The 18131-nt window shown below is 38.4% G+C and overlaps 1 protein-coding gene across 2 annotated transcripts in view; it reads right to left on the bottom strand.

The window, feature by feature from the left end:
• Positions 1–18131, bottom strand: part of DPP10 (dipeptidyl peptidase like 10) — a 550146-nt gene that overhangs the window by 55898 nt on the left and 476117 nt on the right. For both annotated transcript variants that reach the window (XM_040604442.1, XM_040604441.1), the window contains exon 8: positions 2579–2699. In XM_040604442.1, the coding sequence (XP_040460376.1) occupies positions 2579–2699 (121 nt within the window). The remainder of the gene's footprint in view (positions 1–2578; positions 2700–18131) is intronic.

Below are 18131 nucleotides of genomic sequence, written 5' to 3'. Positions count from 1 at the left end.
ATTGGCTTCTTTTTAAAAAAATGAGAAGCAGTCTTGTGGCTGTCTTGAAAATCAGCCAGGTATGAGACTTGGTATCTGTGCGTTCACAGGCAGAAATCACCCACAGCACATATGAAAAGGTCTGTGTTTTGCTGTTAGCTAAAGAAATTTCATGAAGCTCTAAAGCTTTTCAGTCCTTAAATGTTAATTAATAAAACTTGTCCATAGGAACGGTGGGCACACACAGAGAAGCAGGAGCAAAACCTCAGACAGGCATCACTGCCATTATCATGCGAGCTGCTCCTGTTCTTTCCAAGTTGCTCCATTCTCTTTTTCTGTTCATCATGAAATATTTGCAGCTTAAAGGAACAGTCATTTATTTTAGCAACAACTTTGTTGATCTTTAGAACAAATGAAGTTACAAAAAATCCACATCAACTTTTTCAGATACTGTTTCTGAGACACATAGGTAAACTGAAACATCAAACAAAAACCACATATTGGCATGTTTCAAATAAGAGAGATTAGGTTGTATTCTCTTTAGTTCTTAAATGTAGATCTCTTCAATACAGAGGTCCAAATCATTAAAAAAAGCCCACATCTCTTCCATTAAAATATGTCCTTAAACTTCTATCTGGATAATTCTTAGATGGTGTCTACTCCATCCCTTCGAGACAGCTCAAATAAAACACCTGGCGAATACCAGAACAGATCAGTTGGTTTAGGCAATGTTTTGTGTCCCTTCCAGCCTGAATTATCCTATGATATCCTTATGATCCCTAGCAGACCAGGAAGGAATGATTATTTAAAGAATTTCATATTACATTTCGTTCTGTGGAGTAGAGCTGTATAATGATGTATATCATTCACTGTATGTCATTCACTGCAGCTCCATGCTGCACCCAGCTGCACCCCAAAGAGAAGAGAAACAGAGGCTGCCCTCCTCTGAACAGGTGTCCTCAAAATGCTTGCAGAATTGGAGCCAGAATTGCCTTGTTGCATCCATGACTGTGACTTACTGAATTCACTTTGTTTTAGCAAATACACCATATACTATGCCAACTTCAATGAGCTCTATATGCTTAAATTCTTCAATTTGCATGCAGTCATGTTAGATTTGAAGAATATGAAGTGCACATAAAACCATATTCCATTCCAAAGATGTCCTTTGCCCTTAACTTTTGAAATATGCTCTACATTAAAACATTTCAAAACTTCACTCAAAACTTTGAAAGTGGTAACTATCAGACACAGGCATTTATACAGTTACGGGATGCAAGCCACTATTCTAATTTCAGAGTTTACTTGGGCAGAAATTTAAAAAAAATCCCAATGTGACCTATCTGCTTGTAACTATTGAAATGCCAAGAGGTATGGGTAGACCATTTCTAAGGGCCACACTGAAGTGCCTTGCTGTATGGTGTAACACCACCCCTAAAAAACACTCTGCCCTGCAAAACTCTACGTGTGAGAAGTTATATATTACAGGTAACCAAGTATTTAACACTGAGATATTTATCTATAAAATTCATGAGTCCCATAGAAAGCATAACTGTAATTTGTATTGATTCTAAGCTCTTGTACCAAGCTGGATAATCTGCTCCCATTTGTTTTTCTTTATTATCACGTTAAAAGCATTTTGGGTGCAGAGAGAAACATTCTGCACTATTATACAGAAAAGACAGCTTCAGAAGCCAGAGGATATCACAGACTGGCCTGTCCTCCTCTCCATTTTGGCTCTGCTTGCTAGCAACAGCAAGCTTTCCTGGAGTCTAGGCCAGGCTGATTTAAGCAAAACTAGCAGCCACTGTTGAGGTAACAGTATGACACTTTTAAGATCTTGTCAAAGCACTCAGATCAGACTCAGGCATGTTCTTAAAGTCAAACATGATATTACTGCCCTGGTTGAGGGGCTGGAGTCTCCCGTGAGTCATGCTAGCACACAGCACACCAGCCACCACCCAGGCTGAAGGAGAGATACTGATACAGATCAAGTGAGGCACTAAGCAGTACCATCTTTCAGCACCTTTCATGACGTATCCAGCAGTAAAAAAGAAAACATAGCCAATTCTGCTTCTATGCTACAATTCTTCTGTGCCTTCTTCTATTAGCATGTTTAATTGTAAACAGATCATCACTGTTCATGAAAGCAAAAGAATCCTTTCCCTCCTCGCTTGCATTGTAAACCCAGAATAGCTCCAAAGGTATGAATGGAGTTTTTCTAGGTAAGTGAAACATACAGGGGGGTTAGTTTTATTTGAATAGCTCTATTTGAAATGCCAGCCCTGGTAAGTCGGTAGTAAAATCCCACATCAATATTTCACTACCATAGCACTTTTCACATGCTACCTAGTGTTCACAATACATTTGATACATTCTGCTAGAAAATAAATTCCTCTTTCTCAGAAAATATTGTTATATGCAAAACAGAAGTCAATACAAAGTATGAATAGTTACAAAGGCAATCTTGCAAGAAAATAACAAGGCAAAGCAAAAATAACCTTAGATGGCATTTCCTGAAATAAATAGATTCATGCTGTTGGGTCTGTACAAGAACCTCTCATCTGTTTTAATAAACATATATATTTTTCCAGCTTACCTTCATATAACCAGTCTGCAATTCCATTAAAAATAATTCCTTCTTTTCCTGAAGATGTCAGGCGCAATGAGCTACTCTTTACATCTGGCTGATAGTAGATGTTATTTTCAAAAATATAAATCTGGATGAGGTAAGAGAGACGGGGAGAAAAAAGAACATTTTGGTGGTAGCTATAAATGAATGTTCGGCAATGAAAACATTATTTCCTTAGGCTCAGAACAGTCTACAGAATAATTCAGCATGAGTTTTCACCCACAGTGCCTTCATATTTCCTTTTATTATCAATTTGGACAAACTAAGCAAACTTTTAATACTTACACCAAGCCAAATTCTTCCTTTGAAATTGTCTTCCCAGTTGAAATGTTTCTATTCACTTTATGAAGTATTACTAAATTCCTCAGAATCATACAGGAGTCAAGTTTTATAACAGTTGAACAGATAAAGAAATTTTCCATTAATTCCATTCTATCTAATAAAATCATCTGGTTTTCTAGCTCTGAAATTAGACACACTTCTGGCAAGTACATACCGCACAGTACATACATCATAAATGTTAGCTACAGCTTTATATCATGGTGTGAGAACACACTTGTAAAGCAAAAATAAATAGCAGACTGGCATTAACTTTTTTCAGCTTGCTGACCCTGTTTCTGACTGACACACAAACATTTTACCTATAGTGTGCTATATAATTGCCCTTTATTTTCAAGTCTAGGCTACTCCTCTTTTTCCTGCAAGTAACAGACTAGAGTGACAGTTCTTTCTCCTGCCACTTCTCAGCCTTGTCTGCTTTTCTTTCCCCACTCACTTTGTTGCAAAGGATTTCAAGATCACTCATTTTGTGAAACTGAGCTCCAAGCTCCATGAAGAAGTGCAATAAAAGAAAGATAGAGGCCAAACCCCCAATGACAATAATAATAAAAGACTTTGGAGGAGTATGGTGATGGCAAAAAGGGCAGGAGACACACACAGTGACGATCAGGAATGTTTATGACATGGAAATTCTTCCATACTCAGGCATATGCCACAAGGGGCTGTATGCCTGCCTCTCTGCTATCAGCCAGGAGACCTTTGAGCACTTCACTGCAACACAATTTAGGCACCTGTTGTCCCAAACTTCTCCACTGGCCCTATCTTTCCCAGTCCACATTCCTAAGAAACAAACATCTGAGATACTAACAAGCCAAAACCTGTAGACTGATATAAAAAGCAGAACCACAGCTACCAGTATTTCCTGTAAAAATGCTCTTAATCCTTTTTTTGTCCGTACTCCTGCATTCCTCATTTTCCTGAGTTGGCAACGCCTGTGGCTAGACTCATCTTTCAGCTATAATCATCTCAGAGTTGTAGCCTTTTTCTTTACATTTTTGTTAAATTGCAATGGTGACATATGTGCTTGCATAGATTAACAATGGAATCAAACTAACATCAGTATTATGCACCATCGTGATCCACACCAAGAAAACAAAGCTAACCGCACTAGAGAAGCCACACACCATAGAAGTTTTTGTTACATGATTTCATCAATGTACACTGATACAAGGAGTCTCAGGGATTGCTAACGTGAAGTAAATATATTTCCACCAAAGAACGTTTTAAAAGCCTAGTCATTTGTCATTCTCATACTTCTATGATAAACGACTTTTGGGAAAATACTAACCAGAAAGCAAAGTTTTATTATCACTGTTACTGCCGTTCTCTTTGCTACTACATTACCATCTGAAATAGATTTCCCTACGAGTCCCCAAACTAACGGCATTTCTGACTTTTAACAGTAGCCACTTCATGATTTCTGCTGCAAAAAGCAATAAAGCTGATGTTTTTTCATACCATGAGCAATGCAATCATTTTAACTATTACTGGGAAACAAGGGTGATTTGGAACGAGTTCTTTATGGTCAGAAATTCAAAACTTGGCAGTGAGTTCAAAACTGAAGGATTAGAGAACGCTGGACATATCAAACTTTTGAAATAATATGGACAAACAATTCTTGTCAAAGTGTATTTCAACACTGAAAACGTACATGTTTTTCTAAGGTAAAAGAAACAAACAGAAGTAACAACAAGGCATGGTTAATTGCTTAACCAAGAAAAACAAATTGATTTAGCCAAGTACTTTCTATTTAAGTAAACTAAAAATATTCCTATCAGACTAGATTACAGATAGAGTAAGTAGTGGGAACCACTCTACTGACTATTGCTTAGTAAGGAGCAATTTCTTACAGTTGACAATCTCTACTTACATAAACAACTGCTTTCAGGAGATTACAAAAAATAAAAAAGGCTACTTGATCAAATGATTCTATTTTATTTAAGCTTCTTTAATTAAATGAGCTTAATCTAATCCATTTTGAAGATCAGAAGTATCATTTTTGCTTCTCTCCTCTTTTTCAGGCCATTTGTATTTTTAATGGTGAAGATACCCGTAGTGTCTAGTCTCTGCAATGAAAAACTTTTATTTAAAGCCATCATTGCCAGTCAAAGCACAGGATTAAGAACTACTTGTTTTATGACTGAACCATGAAAAGGTCTTTAATCCTGTTATTACTAGTTAGCAGGCATTGCTAATTCCATTTGACACATTTCAGACAAGTAAATATCTCAGAAGGAATACTGAGTGTTGTGCCACTGATTGACTGCTGGCTTCCTCTGCTTTACACCCCATTGATTTCATAAACTGGCTTTGTCTCTATCCTCAGCCAGTTCTCAGCCACCCTCTAAACATCCCCACAATCCTCTTAGTTTACTCTGTCATGTGAAGTTTCCCTTCTCTCCTCATTACTTGTGACATACGTTTTTTCAACTTTGAAAGCTACGCCCAAGAACAATATTTTTTCTTGAACATATGGATCAGAACATTTAAAAGTTCTTCTAAAACTTCAAAGCCACCCAGTGGCTCCCTCCCTACCCAGCCTCAAGCTCATTCCTTACTTGAATTTAACATTAAAAATGATGAATTTATGTTCCTTTGCAAAACATTCATGAAATACAAGCATTCATGTTCCTCCACATAACTAAACAGCATGCAAATGCACATCGATGATTTAGGGTTGGCACACTGGCAAGTTATTGCTCTGCACTGCCTGCAGCGTTTGGAAAGATCAATATCCCTATGCCTGAACCTGTAAAAACGTCTCAGAAAGATTCACCATTATGGTTAGTCATTTAATCTCATCTGTAATTTTGACTATTTGTTATATTTCAGGAGGTGCCATTATCCACATGAAGCCCACAAGCTGCTGTTTGTGCCAACAGGAACGGCTTCGTGCACACTTCTTGCAGTGATGCCGCCTAAACCCCGCAGCCAGGACTACATTCCCTTCCATTCCTGAACATGCCAAAGTGCTCATCTGTAATTAACACATTCACCTCTTGGAAATAAGAACTCGGGAGTTCAAATGTTGATTTCTGCAGCAAAACAGGCAGCAGAGCTGCCATAGGAGTGACAACATTGTTGTGATGGCTACTAGTAGTGGCCTGAGAGGTTCTGTGCTTTGCTTTCTGTAAATCCAGACTATGGATTCAATTGAGCACAAGTACTTTGTGCAGCCACAGAAACCAATCTCTCATCTGACATTAGCGTCACAGCAATGCAGCCAAGACAGACGTTTCTACAAGGCATACTCATTGAGAATGCTTATTCCTGGTATAATGTTTATGTGGTACAAATTTATTTTGTATATTACTCTCAAAATATGGAAATTTTAAGAGAGCACCACTTGAAATCTATTCTGTTCACAAGATTGTGAATAGTTTTATTTTATGTCGATTACCATGAGCCCACCAACTAAAAGCAGCAATGGAACTATTCCTCAGCTGAAACACGCAAAAAAATCCTACCCCAGGCCCCAGAAGCAGAGGAAGTCCTGAAATATTATGGTGAAACTCTCCCCTCCCTGCAAAAAGTTCCTTTTCTTTGGTTTGTACATTTTCACTTTCTTTCTCTAAACATTGCCTCCAATGCTTTCTGGTCAAAGTAGCATCTGTAGAAAACTCTGTACGGTTCCACTTTCTGCTACAATAAAATTTATTTCCTTTTCTTTCTTTCTTGAGAGAAAGCTTTTCTTTCAAGAACACAAGGACTAGATGGAAAGTTTTGTGTTTTAGGTGGTGGCTGCTGCTGCTGCTTAGTTGCAGTACAGCCATACACAGAAGCTGGATTTATGAGCCACAATTTGGTCTTTAAAATTGATTGAAAGAAAGAGCAAGTGGCTGGAAAAGAACTCAAACTACTACTTTTCCTACAACGGAGACGTAGACTCTCAAATACTGCAAGGCAGACAGCAGATCATGACACTGGGACAAGAATTACTGTTCAAAACAAAACAAAATATTCTTGGAGTCTTGCAAATACACATGCCTAAAATCCTGACTCCAGTAAGTAAAACTGAGCATGTGCCCAAACGTTTCCAGGGTAGGGATTTCACATACTTCATCACTTTGTATATTGCGTTTTGGGCAAAGTCACATAAACCAAAAATTTCTGTTGCTAGTCTATCACCACTCAGGTGTTTGGGAGCAAGTAAAAGGGCTTTTCTTAGTATACACTTGGGTCTAATTACTACATCATGAGTACTAAAATGTTGACTGTAACTACTGAATCTTCCAAAATTGCTAGAAGAGGGGTTGCTAACTGTGTATCAGACAGGTATTCTCATTAATACATCAGTGGCTTTGTGCCCAAAATGCTTTCCTAGCTTTCAGGCATGATGATAAGAAAATAAATTGAAAAAGGCACAAAGTGGAACCAGGCTATCTTATATGAAAATTATTTATTACAATTTTCTTAACCTCTTCGCTTCACCACCTATTTTCCAAGTATTTTAAAAATATTTAATATTACTTTTTTTAGTTAAGACCCTTAGCTAGTAATGCTGTAAATAGGGATAAATATCAAAACCTATGGCCTTAAAAATTATTTCACTTTTTGTTCTCTTTGAGATTTTTCACAGGTTATCACATCAAGCCTTTCAAATGAAGAAAAAACCACAGCATTTCTTCAATTATTTTATTAAATATTTTCAAGTTAATGAAAACCATCTGCAAGAATGTTTTGGACTAGTGAGAGATTAATTCTTAATAATGATCACATTATTTCAAGTGACTCTGAAGAATCTGAGGATCGGCTTGCTCTACTGTTCTACCTACAGCACTAATCCTCCTCATTCTTCCACATCTGTCAGCCACTAAAGTATTTTTTCATAAACCTTCTTCTAAATGAATTTGTTCCAAAACACTTATTTATTGTCTGCAACATGTTTCACAATTACATGATTTTATTTCAGGTTAAGGTCTGAAGCAGAGCACCCAGTCCAAGCAGTTAGTTCCAGATGGCAGACAGCTGTGAAAACACAGAGCCATGCAATCCCACAGCTGAACGGCAAACCCAGTGCCAATCGCTGAAGAGGCCCCCTGTGTGTCTTTAATCATTTCAAACACTACAAGCAGAGAAAAGCCACTAAATTACAGAAAAAATACTCCACGTTTTCCCTTTAGGTGCTCCACTGCAGCCTTCTGCATGGGCATATCCACACTCAGTCACTCTTCTGATTGCAGGGTGGCGTATCAGCAACAGGACAAGCTTCTGCCTCACCAGCTGGGTGGCCGCAGCAGATTGCCTGGAGCTGCGTGGGGGTCACCATGTGATTGCTTACCCTGCACAGAAGCAGTAACTGTAGGCAAATCAGGGCTTTGAGCTTGCTACCAAAGCAGGGGCAGCTTCTCTACCAGAGGCTGCCAGCAGCCGGTTAGCCCTAGCAGCGCTGAGACAGAGCCACTACCAGATGTTTGCATGTGTCCTAGAAATTCATCCAGGCACCAAAGTTCAGATTTGTCCTTATATCCAAAACCCCAGTTTTCTTCAGGTGGAAAAGAAACAGCTGCAACCCTTGATGACGAAACCTGTCTCCTTCCCCAGAGCCAGTCACTGTTCTCACTTGCAGAGACAAGCTACCAAACCGAGGCAAATTTCTCCCAAACTTTACATTAAGGAGGTAGGCTTAATAATCCAGCATTAGTCCTTTCTCTTAATTACGCATGGATAAACTTATTTTTATATTAGTATGGTAAGGTAGCTTACCATGCAACAAGTTCTTAAAATAAACTATACAAACACTAACTGTATAGGTATAATGTACTGCCACTGCTGTTCCCCAGCAATGAGAGGGAACCACCTGGGGTCTAGAACCAACATTAGTCACTCATGTCATGTTCTGCCCAAGCTGAAGATGTATCTCCCTGCTCTGTACCACAACCAAGGACTTGGTGGCCTCTGTCACACTTACTGTAGCGTGGCCACAGTTTAAAAGCCCTGAGAAGGTGCAGCTGTCCTATAAAGCATGTTTGCAGATCGCCAGTCTAATATTTCCACATTACCTGATGTGAAATGATAGTAGAAGTCACTAACAACTAACAAACAAAACGGAAGAAAATTAGTTAGCACGGCCTTTAAAATTGTCTTGATATTTATCATAGAGAAAACTTGGACACCTGCCCTGTAACGGTTAATATATCACAGACTTATTTTCCTAACTTAATGAGTGAATCTTTCTAATTAATCCTTCAGAGTTTGAGCATAGCAGATTTGTTTGACTTCCTGATTGATACCATCAGCACAAATACATTTTGCCATCAATAATAATAGAAATATGTAATGTAAACTGCAAGTGTCAGTGGGCTTTTGCAGCCATAAATTACCCTTACATAAGTTTCAACAGCTCCTGAAAATAACTTTTCAAGGTAAAAAGACAATACTCAGTATCCAGCATCTGTCCTGAAGGAAAGAAATGGTGGAGTGTGACTAATGGCACGGTTTGTCATTACATGGATTCATCAGGACAAATATCTACTTCAAGGAAGGTGCCAACCAAACCCTAAAGCTGCTGAGGAGATACAGCTGGGAAGGAAACAAGGCAAGCATCTGTATCAATACACCTTTGGTTAAAAAACCCCACATCCATACTACAAGCACTGGTGTCTTCCTGCACAGGTAAGTGACCTACCTGTGAACTGAGGAAATAATCAGGTTCTTTCTCTGACTCTCTAACCAACAAATATATAAATAACTATTCCAACTTGGAACAACTTCAGTGCTCTCCCTTAATACCCCAGAGAACATGACAGTCTTCCTTACCTTTCACAGCTACGACAAGACTAAGGAATTTCTGATTATGCCCAGAAGGAGACCTTCAGGCATGCAGGAAAAGCTTCTGCTGCAGAACTCTGTCAGTTGCTAATGACTGTTAAGACATCGACCTAAACCACCTTCAGGCAGCCCATCTCTGGCTATTTTCATGTGTGACCTTGGCAAAGACACACAGTTCACCACTCGTTGGACTAGCACAGGTGTCTTCAGAGTGCAACGTTCTACATAACAGACCGCTCAAATGCACTGTGCAGAGGGGTAAGTATTTTTACTGATGCAGAAACAAATGTCGTCCTGCGCACCCACACAGATAGTCTGGCTAACCAGCTGACTCCACCACCACCATGGGTGATAGCTACATCTCAGCACAGGATCTATCAGACTTCGTTTCCTAAGCATGCGGCAAAATTCTATCCCTTCTTCTTGTGAGACTGCCAGCTAATTAGTTGGATAATTAATTCTTCAAAAGCTTCAAGATGTTTTTCCATCTGGGCTTGCCTCTTACCACTTGTTCTGTCTCCTGTCTTACCACACATTAACAAGGGCCAAATCCAACTTCCCTTAGTTAGATCAGTCACTAAGATTTCCAGATGAGTATGTTTTCTTGCTAACAACTGTTATTACAAACAATATTGGCTATCCATTAGACAAAAGAAAGTCAAATAAAGAATACTTTTTTAGTTGCTCCAAAAATTTTGCACTTTGCTCTTCGGAGATCAGACTGTGACTTTCCCAGTTTCAGGTACAACACCAAGTTGGTACAGCACTATTTTGCAGTTTAATCTCATACCAGGAAGAGAAAGAAGATCCCATGACACACACAGCAGCTGTACTTCTCCTAGTCCTGAGTTCATGCTGGAGCATGCACTGGAATAACACACACAGCAACGGGGGAATCACAACAGAATCATAGAATCACTTAGGTTGGGAAAGACCTTTAAGATCATTGAGTCCAACCATTAACTTTACATTGCAAAGTCCACCACTAAACCACGTCCTTAAGAATGAGAGTCACTTGTCATGCTACCTAGACCACAGCTAAAGGACTGCAATATGTAAGCACAGTTTAAATAGCTTTCATATAGTCAATTTAAATAGCAGTTAAAACTGAGAGTTAAAGATACTGGCACAGAGCCGTCCCACATAGATCTTACGAGGAAAAATTAGTTTGATGCTAAATAGATTGATCAAAACTTGCTTGGCAGTGTTTACACTACATATTACTTATATCCAAAGAGTCAATGTTTGTTTCTTGAACGTGCTGCTCCCTATACGAAGTTCAGCACAAACAAGTGATCTTAAATAAACAAATCAGTGGTACCTCAAAATAAATAAATAAATTTAAAATTATTTTAGAATGACTTTTTGGAAAAAAAAAAAGCGGTTTCAATTCCTACTGCTGTTTTTGCCGCAGTTATGGAAAATGCACTATGCACTTCCTTTGATTTGTAAGTAGTATTGGAACTAACTTTTTATTACAGTAAGAAATTAAAATCAAACCTTTGCATCCACATGGAAACCATTTGGTTGTGGTTTTTCAACACTTGCTATCAAGATAACAAGCTTAATTTTCATTTAAGTACTTAACATATTTGCTACAACTTTCTGGTTCACAGATCTGAAAAATTATACAGGTAGCTCCACTTCAGATACTTACAATTAGTTTTCACCAATTAAAAAAATATTGCAAAACATCCACTGTATTTGTCAATGCATTACCATTACAAATAAATACCTAGCTTGGCACCTTCTCTACCACTGTTCAGCATCCTCCAAAGCTCTGATACATTTTTTCTATCAGAGCCACTGATTACGTTATTCGTAGTCACAGCACAATGTCTGTTCTCTTCTTCAAGTCCAAACTGAAAAAACATTTTCTTGTCATCTGTGATTTCACTTGCTGTACCCCTGGGACTTACAGACTTAAATTGAAATGGCCAGACCATTATTATACCCACTGCTACAGAAGACACATACCCCTTTCTGCCCTTTTCCCTTCCCAAAATCTCATTTAGTTGAAGCAGCTTCCCACTGAAGAACAAGGTGTACTTAGGATTACGTGTTTTGTGTGTCAAAGTGACAACAGCGTATTTTCTTTTTCCCATTCATAAAGAAAAAAAAATAAATAAAAAATTGCTTATTTTGGGAAGAAAACACCTTCTAACATCGTCCAGAAGAACTGGACATACAGTGTTATATAGGAACAGTTGGGTTTTACACCCAGTTAGAAGTTCCATGATGGCAATCCAAACCTCCTGGTGCATATCAAAGCCCCTCTTTGGCCAAGAGCCATAGGACACACGCTGCAGCGAGCCACAGAAATCCTCTAGGTCTCTATTTGGTTGCAGGAAAGACATGGCTTTTCCTGTGTTCTGTGATGAACCGGTGTTGTGATGCCATTTGGTTTGTTTCTACCTACAGCTTGAGATTCAACACCCATATTCAACACTACTGAGTAAAGTGCTGGCCCAGGGATCACTCAAACTGCTCATAGGCTGCATGCATACACCACCAACCTTCCTTTGAGAATGCTCTGTCCATGGGTGTTTCCAAGTTAGGTGTTGATTTATTGTTCCATACATGTGAAAGTGAGATCTGTTGTATACAAAAGCACAAGGACAAACCAGATCTCTAGGCAGTACTTTGCACATGTTGGAAAAGTAGCAAGATAAAGGGTCAGTCACTGCCATTTTTGCCCACAGTAATAAGCTGTGGAAGAAGCCCCATGGTAATGAGCTGGGACACTCACACACTGACAGGCAAATACAATGCAAGGTAGCAAATTGTTACCCAAAACAGCTATAATGCATTTCACTGGTGTGACTGATTATTCTGCTGATGTCTTTCTCACATGTCCTGCAGCAATCTCCAGAACCAAAGAGAAAGACTATATTTTGAATAATATAAACCACAGGAAAGTGGCTTATAAAGCTTTTATAAGTGTGAATTTTGGATGGTTGGAGTATTCATTAGTGACTTTGTCAGTTACAATTACACTGACTTTTTCCAAAAAGCTTTTTTTTCCACATCTTCCAAATATTCTCTTTAGATCACATACATTACAGGATGCCAATATCAAGGAAATTTTTATGGAATTTTATTGCAAAGCAGCTTTACATTACATCCCGTTCTGCTACACTGTATCTGTAGCCTCTTTAGATTGTGAGCTCCCACAAACAGAGATTGCAGGCTAAAATGTCTCACACAGTTTGCAGTACAGCTTCTTTGCAAGCCTCCAATAGTGCAGAATGGCTCTGATCTCCTCTCTGCAGTTTTTTTTTATTTTGTAGGTCAGTCCACACTGGTATCAAATTTTCAGAGCTGTTCAGCTCTGACTTTTTCCAGCTCTTACCCCATAGTTCCACATGCACCACAGACCAGTAAATTATGCAGATACTAGGCACAGCAGGCACCATCAGCTACCCAAGCAATGCATGGCAGTAGACAGAAATCTACTCTTACATGATCTATGTTTCAAAATCAACACATTGCAAATGAGGCAGAAAACAAATAATAGATAAACCCAACATTATTATAATTGTAAGCAATAATAACTATATTCACCCTTAAAGGTACCAATTTTCTAAAGATTGTGATTGACCTAGACAGGAATTTTCTCAGAGGAAGCTTTCAAACCTTTTGATTATGTTGTAATTAAGGTAGAGAGGAAGTAACTGCTGATCAGTATGAAACATGGAGACCTGAAAACACATACATCACAATGTCATATACTGGCTTTTTTTTTTGTCAGTTGCAATATGTTAATTCTACTTTTGCAGTGATCAAGCTGCCAGACATAGCATGAACAACAGAACACTGAAGTACCACTTTCCTGCTGTCTAAATTAACGCCACTGCATCACAGCAATGTGTTAGCACAACCGTTTCTGAACAACTGCAAACAATCTACAAGGCTATCATATTTAATTACTGTTTAGATGGTTTGTAAATATACTGTAAACAATAGCAAGGATCCATTCATAATGCAGCTATAAGATTAGTTACTAATGTCAAGAAATTGATACTCACAGAGTATCAGCTACTCCATGATAACTCTCATGTTTATGTCCTTGATTTCAAATAAAAGCGAGGAAGCATTGCCCTCTTGTTTAGACACATGCTAATAATTATGCTGCCTTTTCAATGACACTGGGTCTTGACATTCACTAAATTCACACCCTGCCTAATCCCATGATAACTTAATCATGGGTGCAAACATTGTGCTATATGTTATATAAACAAAATCACATACAGTATCTGAACTATGACCTATGCAAAAAGCTACTTTATAAATCTTTGCTACTGCACAGAAGATTACAGTAAGACTCCCTCACCTCCAAGCTGATAGTCTGGATCTACTGCCTCCTCCCCATGGAGCTGCCTGCAGAATTATGCTGGCTGCAGCACTGTGCAAAATGTCTGAGGAATTGGACTGCTCAGCCCTTTGGTTTTCATCCGTGTAAGTGATGTAAAGTAACAGACTTATCTATAAACAGTGCATGCTCAGGAACCCACACTCCTTGTTCTTTGCGTTTACTGATAGCTTCTGACTAATGAACCAGCATGGAACAGCGTGGACATAAATGTCACTCTTACATGCCTCGGTTGGTCCTACAGACTTATAATAAAATCATAATCTGCCTTTACCATAAAATCTTTTAAAATTATCTCTGGTATTTCAAAGGCTCATCTCACACTGATATCAAGCACTCAATTATGCCCAGATGGATCAATCTGTAACAGAAGCTAAAATGAAACATTTGCAACCTTGTTACTCCAGAACAAAAAAGTCAATGTTGGGAAACAGGGCAAATATAACTGTCTGAACTGGGTGCTGGAGGAAGAATTTTCTGTTTTCTTTGACAAAATGTAACCAAGTAGCATCCTAACAGCAAGGACCAAAGTAAAACCATGACAGAATTGAAAATGCTGTGCGTTAAAGTTGTATTTCCATTTTCTACTATTCTTACAGTAGTAGACAATCTCTGAGAACTTTGTACATCATTCAAATCCAGGATGCCTCTCAGCATCTTCTACATGAGAAACCAAAGCAGAGTTTAACACAAAGCTTTGTCCTTTCACCTACTATTGCTGAACCTGCCTATCTTGTCATCTGGTATGTGTGCCTTCATCTCCCCACTGTGCACAGTGTTCAAATTGCCAGATGTCTTTATGATAAAATGATCCAGATTTTAGTGGATGACATCTACTGTATAGATTCCACAGCCATTTACCACTTCATACAGACGTGGCACTCAAAACAAGCTCATTTGCCTTAAAATATCTCATTAGGAATGAGACAAATAGGAATGACAAATTTCCGACTAACGCTTATAACAGCATTTGTTTGGGACAGTTCAGTCTGTGAAGCAACACTTGAAAATAACTGTTTGCTTTCTTTCCAAACAAAATTTCTCTCTTCTGTTTCTGAAAATGCACTGGCACCTGCCATAAACGGTGAAGAAAACATGTGCAGTGTTCTGCAATACTATCTATATGGCCAATACCTATTAGTTACTACTGATCAAGCCCTGCTCACGTATGTAACGCATTTATATGAGCACATGAATACAATTAGTGTATTACTTCTTCACCATACCCTAGCACTCAACTAAAGTGAAAAATACTTTGACCTACACAGGTTTCTGCTTTCCTCATTAATGCCATTTCCACCAGCTTAACACAGACCTTTCTAATACCAGTTTGTTTCCACAGAGTTGTGTTTGCTAGCCGATTGCTAGGTCCTTCAGCCTTCTTTCCTCCCTGCCAATTAATGCTTTATTTTCTCTTACAAATCAACAGTGTACCTGACTTTTTAAGCCTCATTCTCCAGGGCTGTCCTGGCCTTGAAGCAGTCAAATATATACACTCAGTGAATATATGCTCCGCACAATTACACATCTGCAAGCAGTCCTCCTCTGCGTGTCACACTCTGGCTCAGGCTGAGTCGATGTGAAAGCCTAAGACTTACCACAGTGTGGTGGGAGTTTAATCTGCCCTCATCCTCCAGTGCAAATACAGCAGGGAAGCCATAACCTCACTGCAGGAAAGATAAAACCATGCAAGGACATTTACAGCTTGGTGATGATGGAATTTAATTTTTCTTTTTCAAGAAGGACTTGGCTAAAATAGAAAGAGCGTACAGGCGTGTTGAACATGTTCAAAGCTGTGTGCTCATACTCTGTTTGGACTTTTTCTCCTCATCACAGCTCTCTTGCTGATAGAGATTCAACAGGGAGTCATGACATCATCATTCATGAAGTATATACAGCTTCTTTTTTTCTTTTTTAAATAATAACAAGGACCATCTACTCCACCTTTACCCATATGGGATGAGTAAAATTCTGGTTGACTGGTGTAAAGAGCCCATTGATCTAAACTGAGCCAGGATATCCTACCTTGACCACTGGAACAACGGAACTAACTTTCAAGGTCAACTATCATAAGGGGAAAAGGAGGTCCAACCCTGCTGAAGAGGGGAGTCACTGTCACTTCACTAGACAGAAACCTGTCTATATTTTTGATGAACACTATGTGCCAAAAGAGAAAATAAATGTTACCATAGAGCAAACAGAACCTATGAATAGAAGAGCCAGAGGAACCTTGCCACACAGCAAGAGTTCAGGGGGTTTTGCTGCCAAGGTGGTTTTATCCCTTCAGCTTGTTCGTAGCTGAACTCTGTAGGCACTGGTACCACCACAGAGACTCAGAAGTATTTTGCAAGTCTTCTGCAAAAATTTTACAAAAGGTAAATAAAATTTGTGTTTACCACTGGCTAAAACAACCTTTGGCTTAGAACCTGAACGACAAAGGCTTAGAAATGTCAATTCTTCAAATTATTTAATTTGACGTTTTGGTGCCTTACCATAGCAGATTTCCCCTGTTCTTTTCCCTGCGTGGTAAGGAGGGAATAGAGAATAGAATGTGTCTCTTTTTCTTACCTCACAGATAAGATAACTATACATTTACATTACATTGCTTTACCAAAAGATCAATATAGATAAATTTTCCACCTCATCCTGTGGTATAGCACATCTTTTTATATAAATATATACACACACATACATGCACACACACATATACATATAAAAAATATTAAATGACTAAGTGATTATATGATCCATGGACACAGGTAAGCCTGCAATGGTTTTGGGCAGGATTTTGGAGTTATACGAAAACACAGTCCATAATTAAAATTGTTATCTAAACTTTCCCAACTCTGCAAAAGGTTCGATCAGATTTTGACCTTTCTTCATATTTACTGTGTATTTAGTTTGTATGGGTGGCTATTTCTTAAGAATTTTAGACTTCTGAAGTATAATTTTCTTGTTTTTGCATTACCTAAGGCTACACAATTTTCACGCAAGAAGCACAGCCGTCCTGTTTTATGAGCCATGGGACTTTCAGTTAATATTAGCTAACAGACAGAATCTGTTGTGAATATTCAGATATGCTTTGTTACACATACACATGTCGAACAACATGATAGTCTAGATGAGAGGCGCGTATTGCTATTTTGATCGCTCCCTGCAGGCTGCTGCGCAGAAAAGTTGTGATGATTGCTCTTATCAAACGTGGGTGTCTATGCTTGTTTGCATGTGTCTTTGTGGGACTGCGTTTATTATACGTTAATACACACACACAAACACATATATCTACATGAAAAAATAATTTGCTGTCTAGCACAATGATGTGTCACATTTCCTGTATATTTGCTTACAATAGAGTTATTGGCATGAGACTGGAGAGAAAAGTGCACTACCTGTGTGCGCAGCTTACATACTGGTTCAAATATTAGCTGCATGCTAGGGCAGTGATAATAGAATAAGAATCAGGGAAAGGGAAAAGGAAACATCTTTTATCTCCCCTCTCAATTTATTCACTATAAAGCTGCTGGGCCTTTTATTGTTCCACATGAAAAGCAGTAGTAGAGGAATAATGCTCCTATAAAACAAGATTTTCTCATTATTTCTTCACATTTTTTGATACAGCCAAGTAGGTATTCTCACAAAGAAATATCTAATCCCTAATAGCTAATATTTTTAAGTTACCTTTGATACCAGGACATGTTCATTGCATTTCACTAAGCAAAATGATGAAGCACTTCTATGCTCAACTTAGCCTTGGTTCTATTTGTAACCATTTCTGCTTTCTAGAGATCACAAAACTTTCATTGAATATATCCAAACTTGATATGTAGAAACATATTTTTCCCTGTTTTCCAAAACTGACTTTTTTTTTTTTTTTTTTTTTCTGGCTGCATTCTCCATTCCCCTTTTCTGAGATGGAGAAAACTGCTTTCATATTGAGAATTACTTTTGAAACTAGAGAACATACATTTAATGCTTATCTTCTCCTCCAACTTAATCTATATTTAAGTGGTGTGGGCACCTAGAAATTAATAATTGAAA

This window comes from Falco naumanni, chromosome 8 (genome assembly GCF_017639655.2).
Source record: "Falco naumanni isolate bFalNau1 chromosome 8, bFalNau1.pat, whole genome shotgun sequence".
Lineage (NCBI taxonomy): Eukaryota > Metazoa > Chordata > Aves > Falconiformes > Falconidae > Falco > Falco naumanni.
The sequence above is the reverse complement of the archived record's forward strand: the minus strand, read 5'-3'. Positions and strand labels throughout refer to the sequence as shown.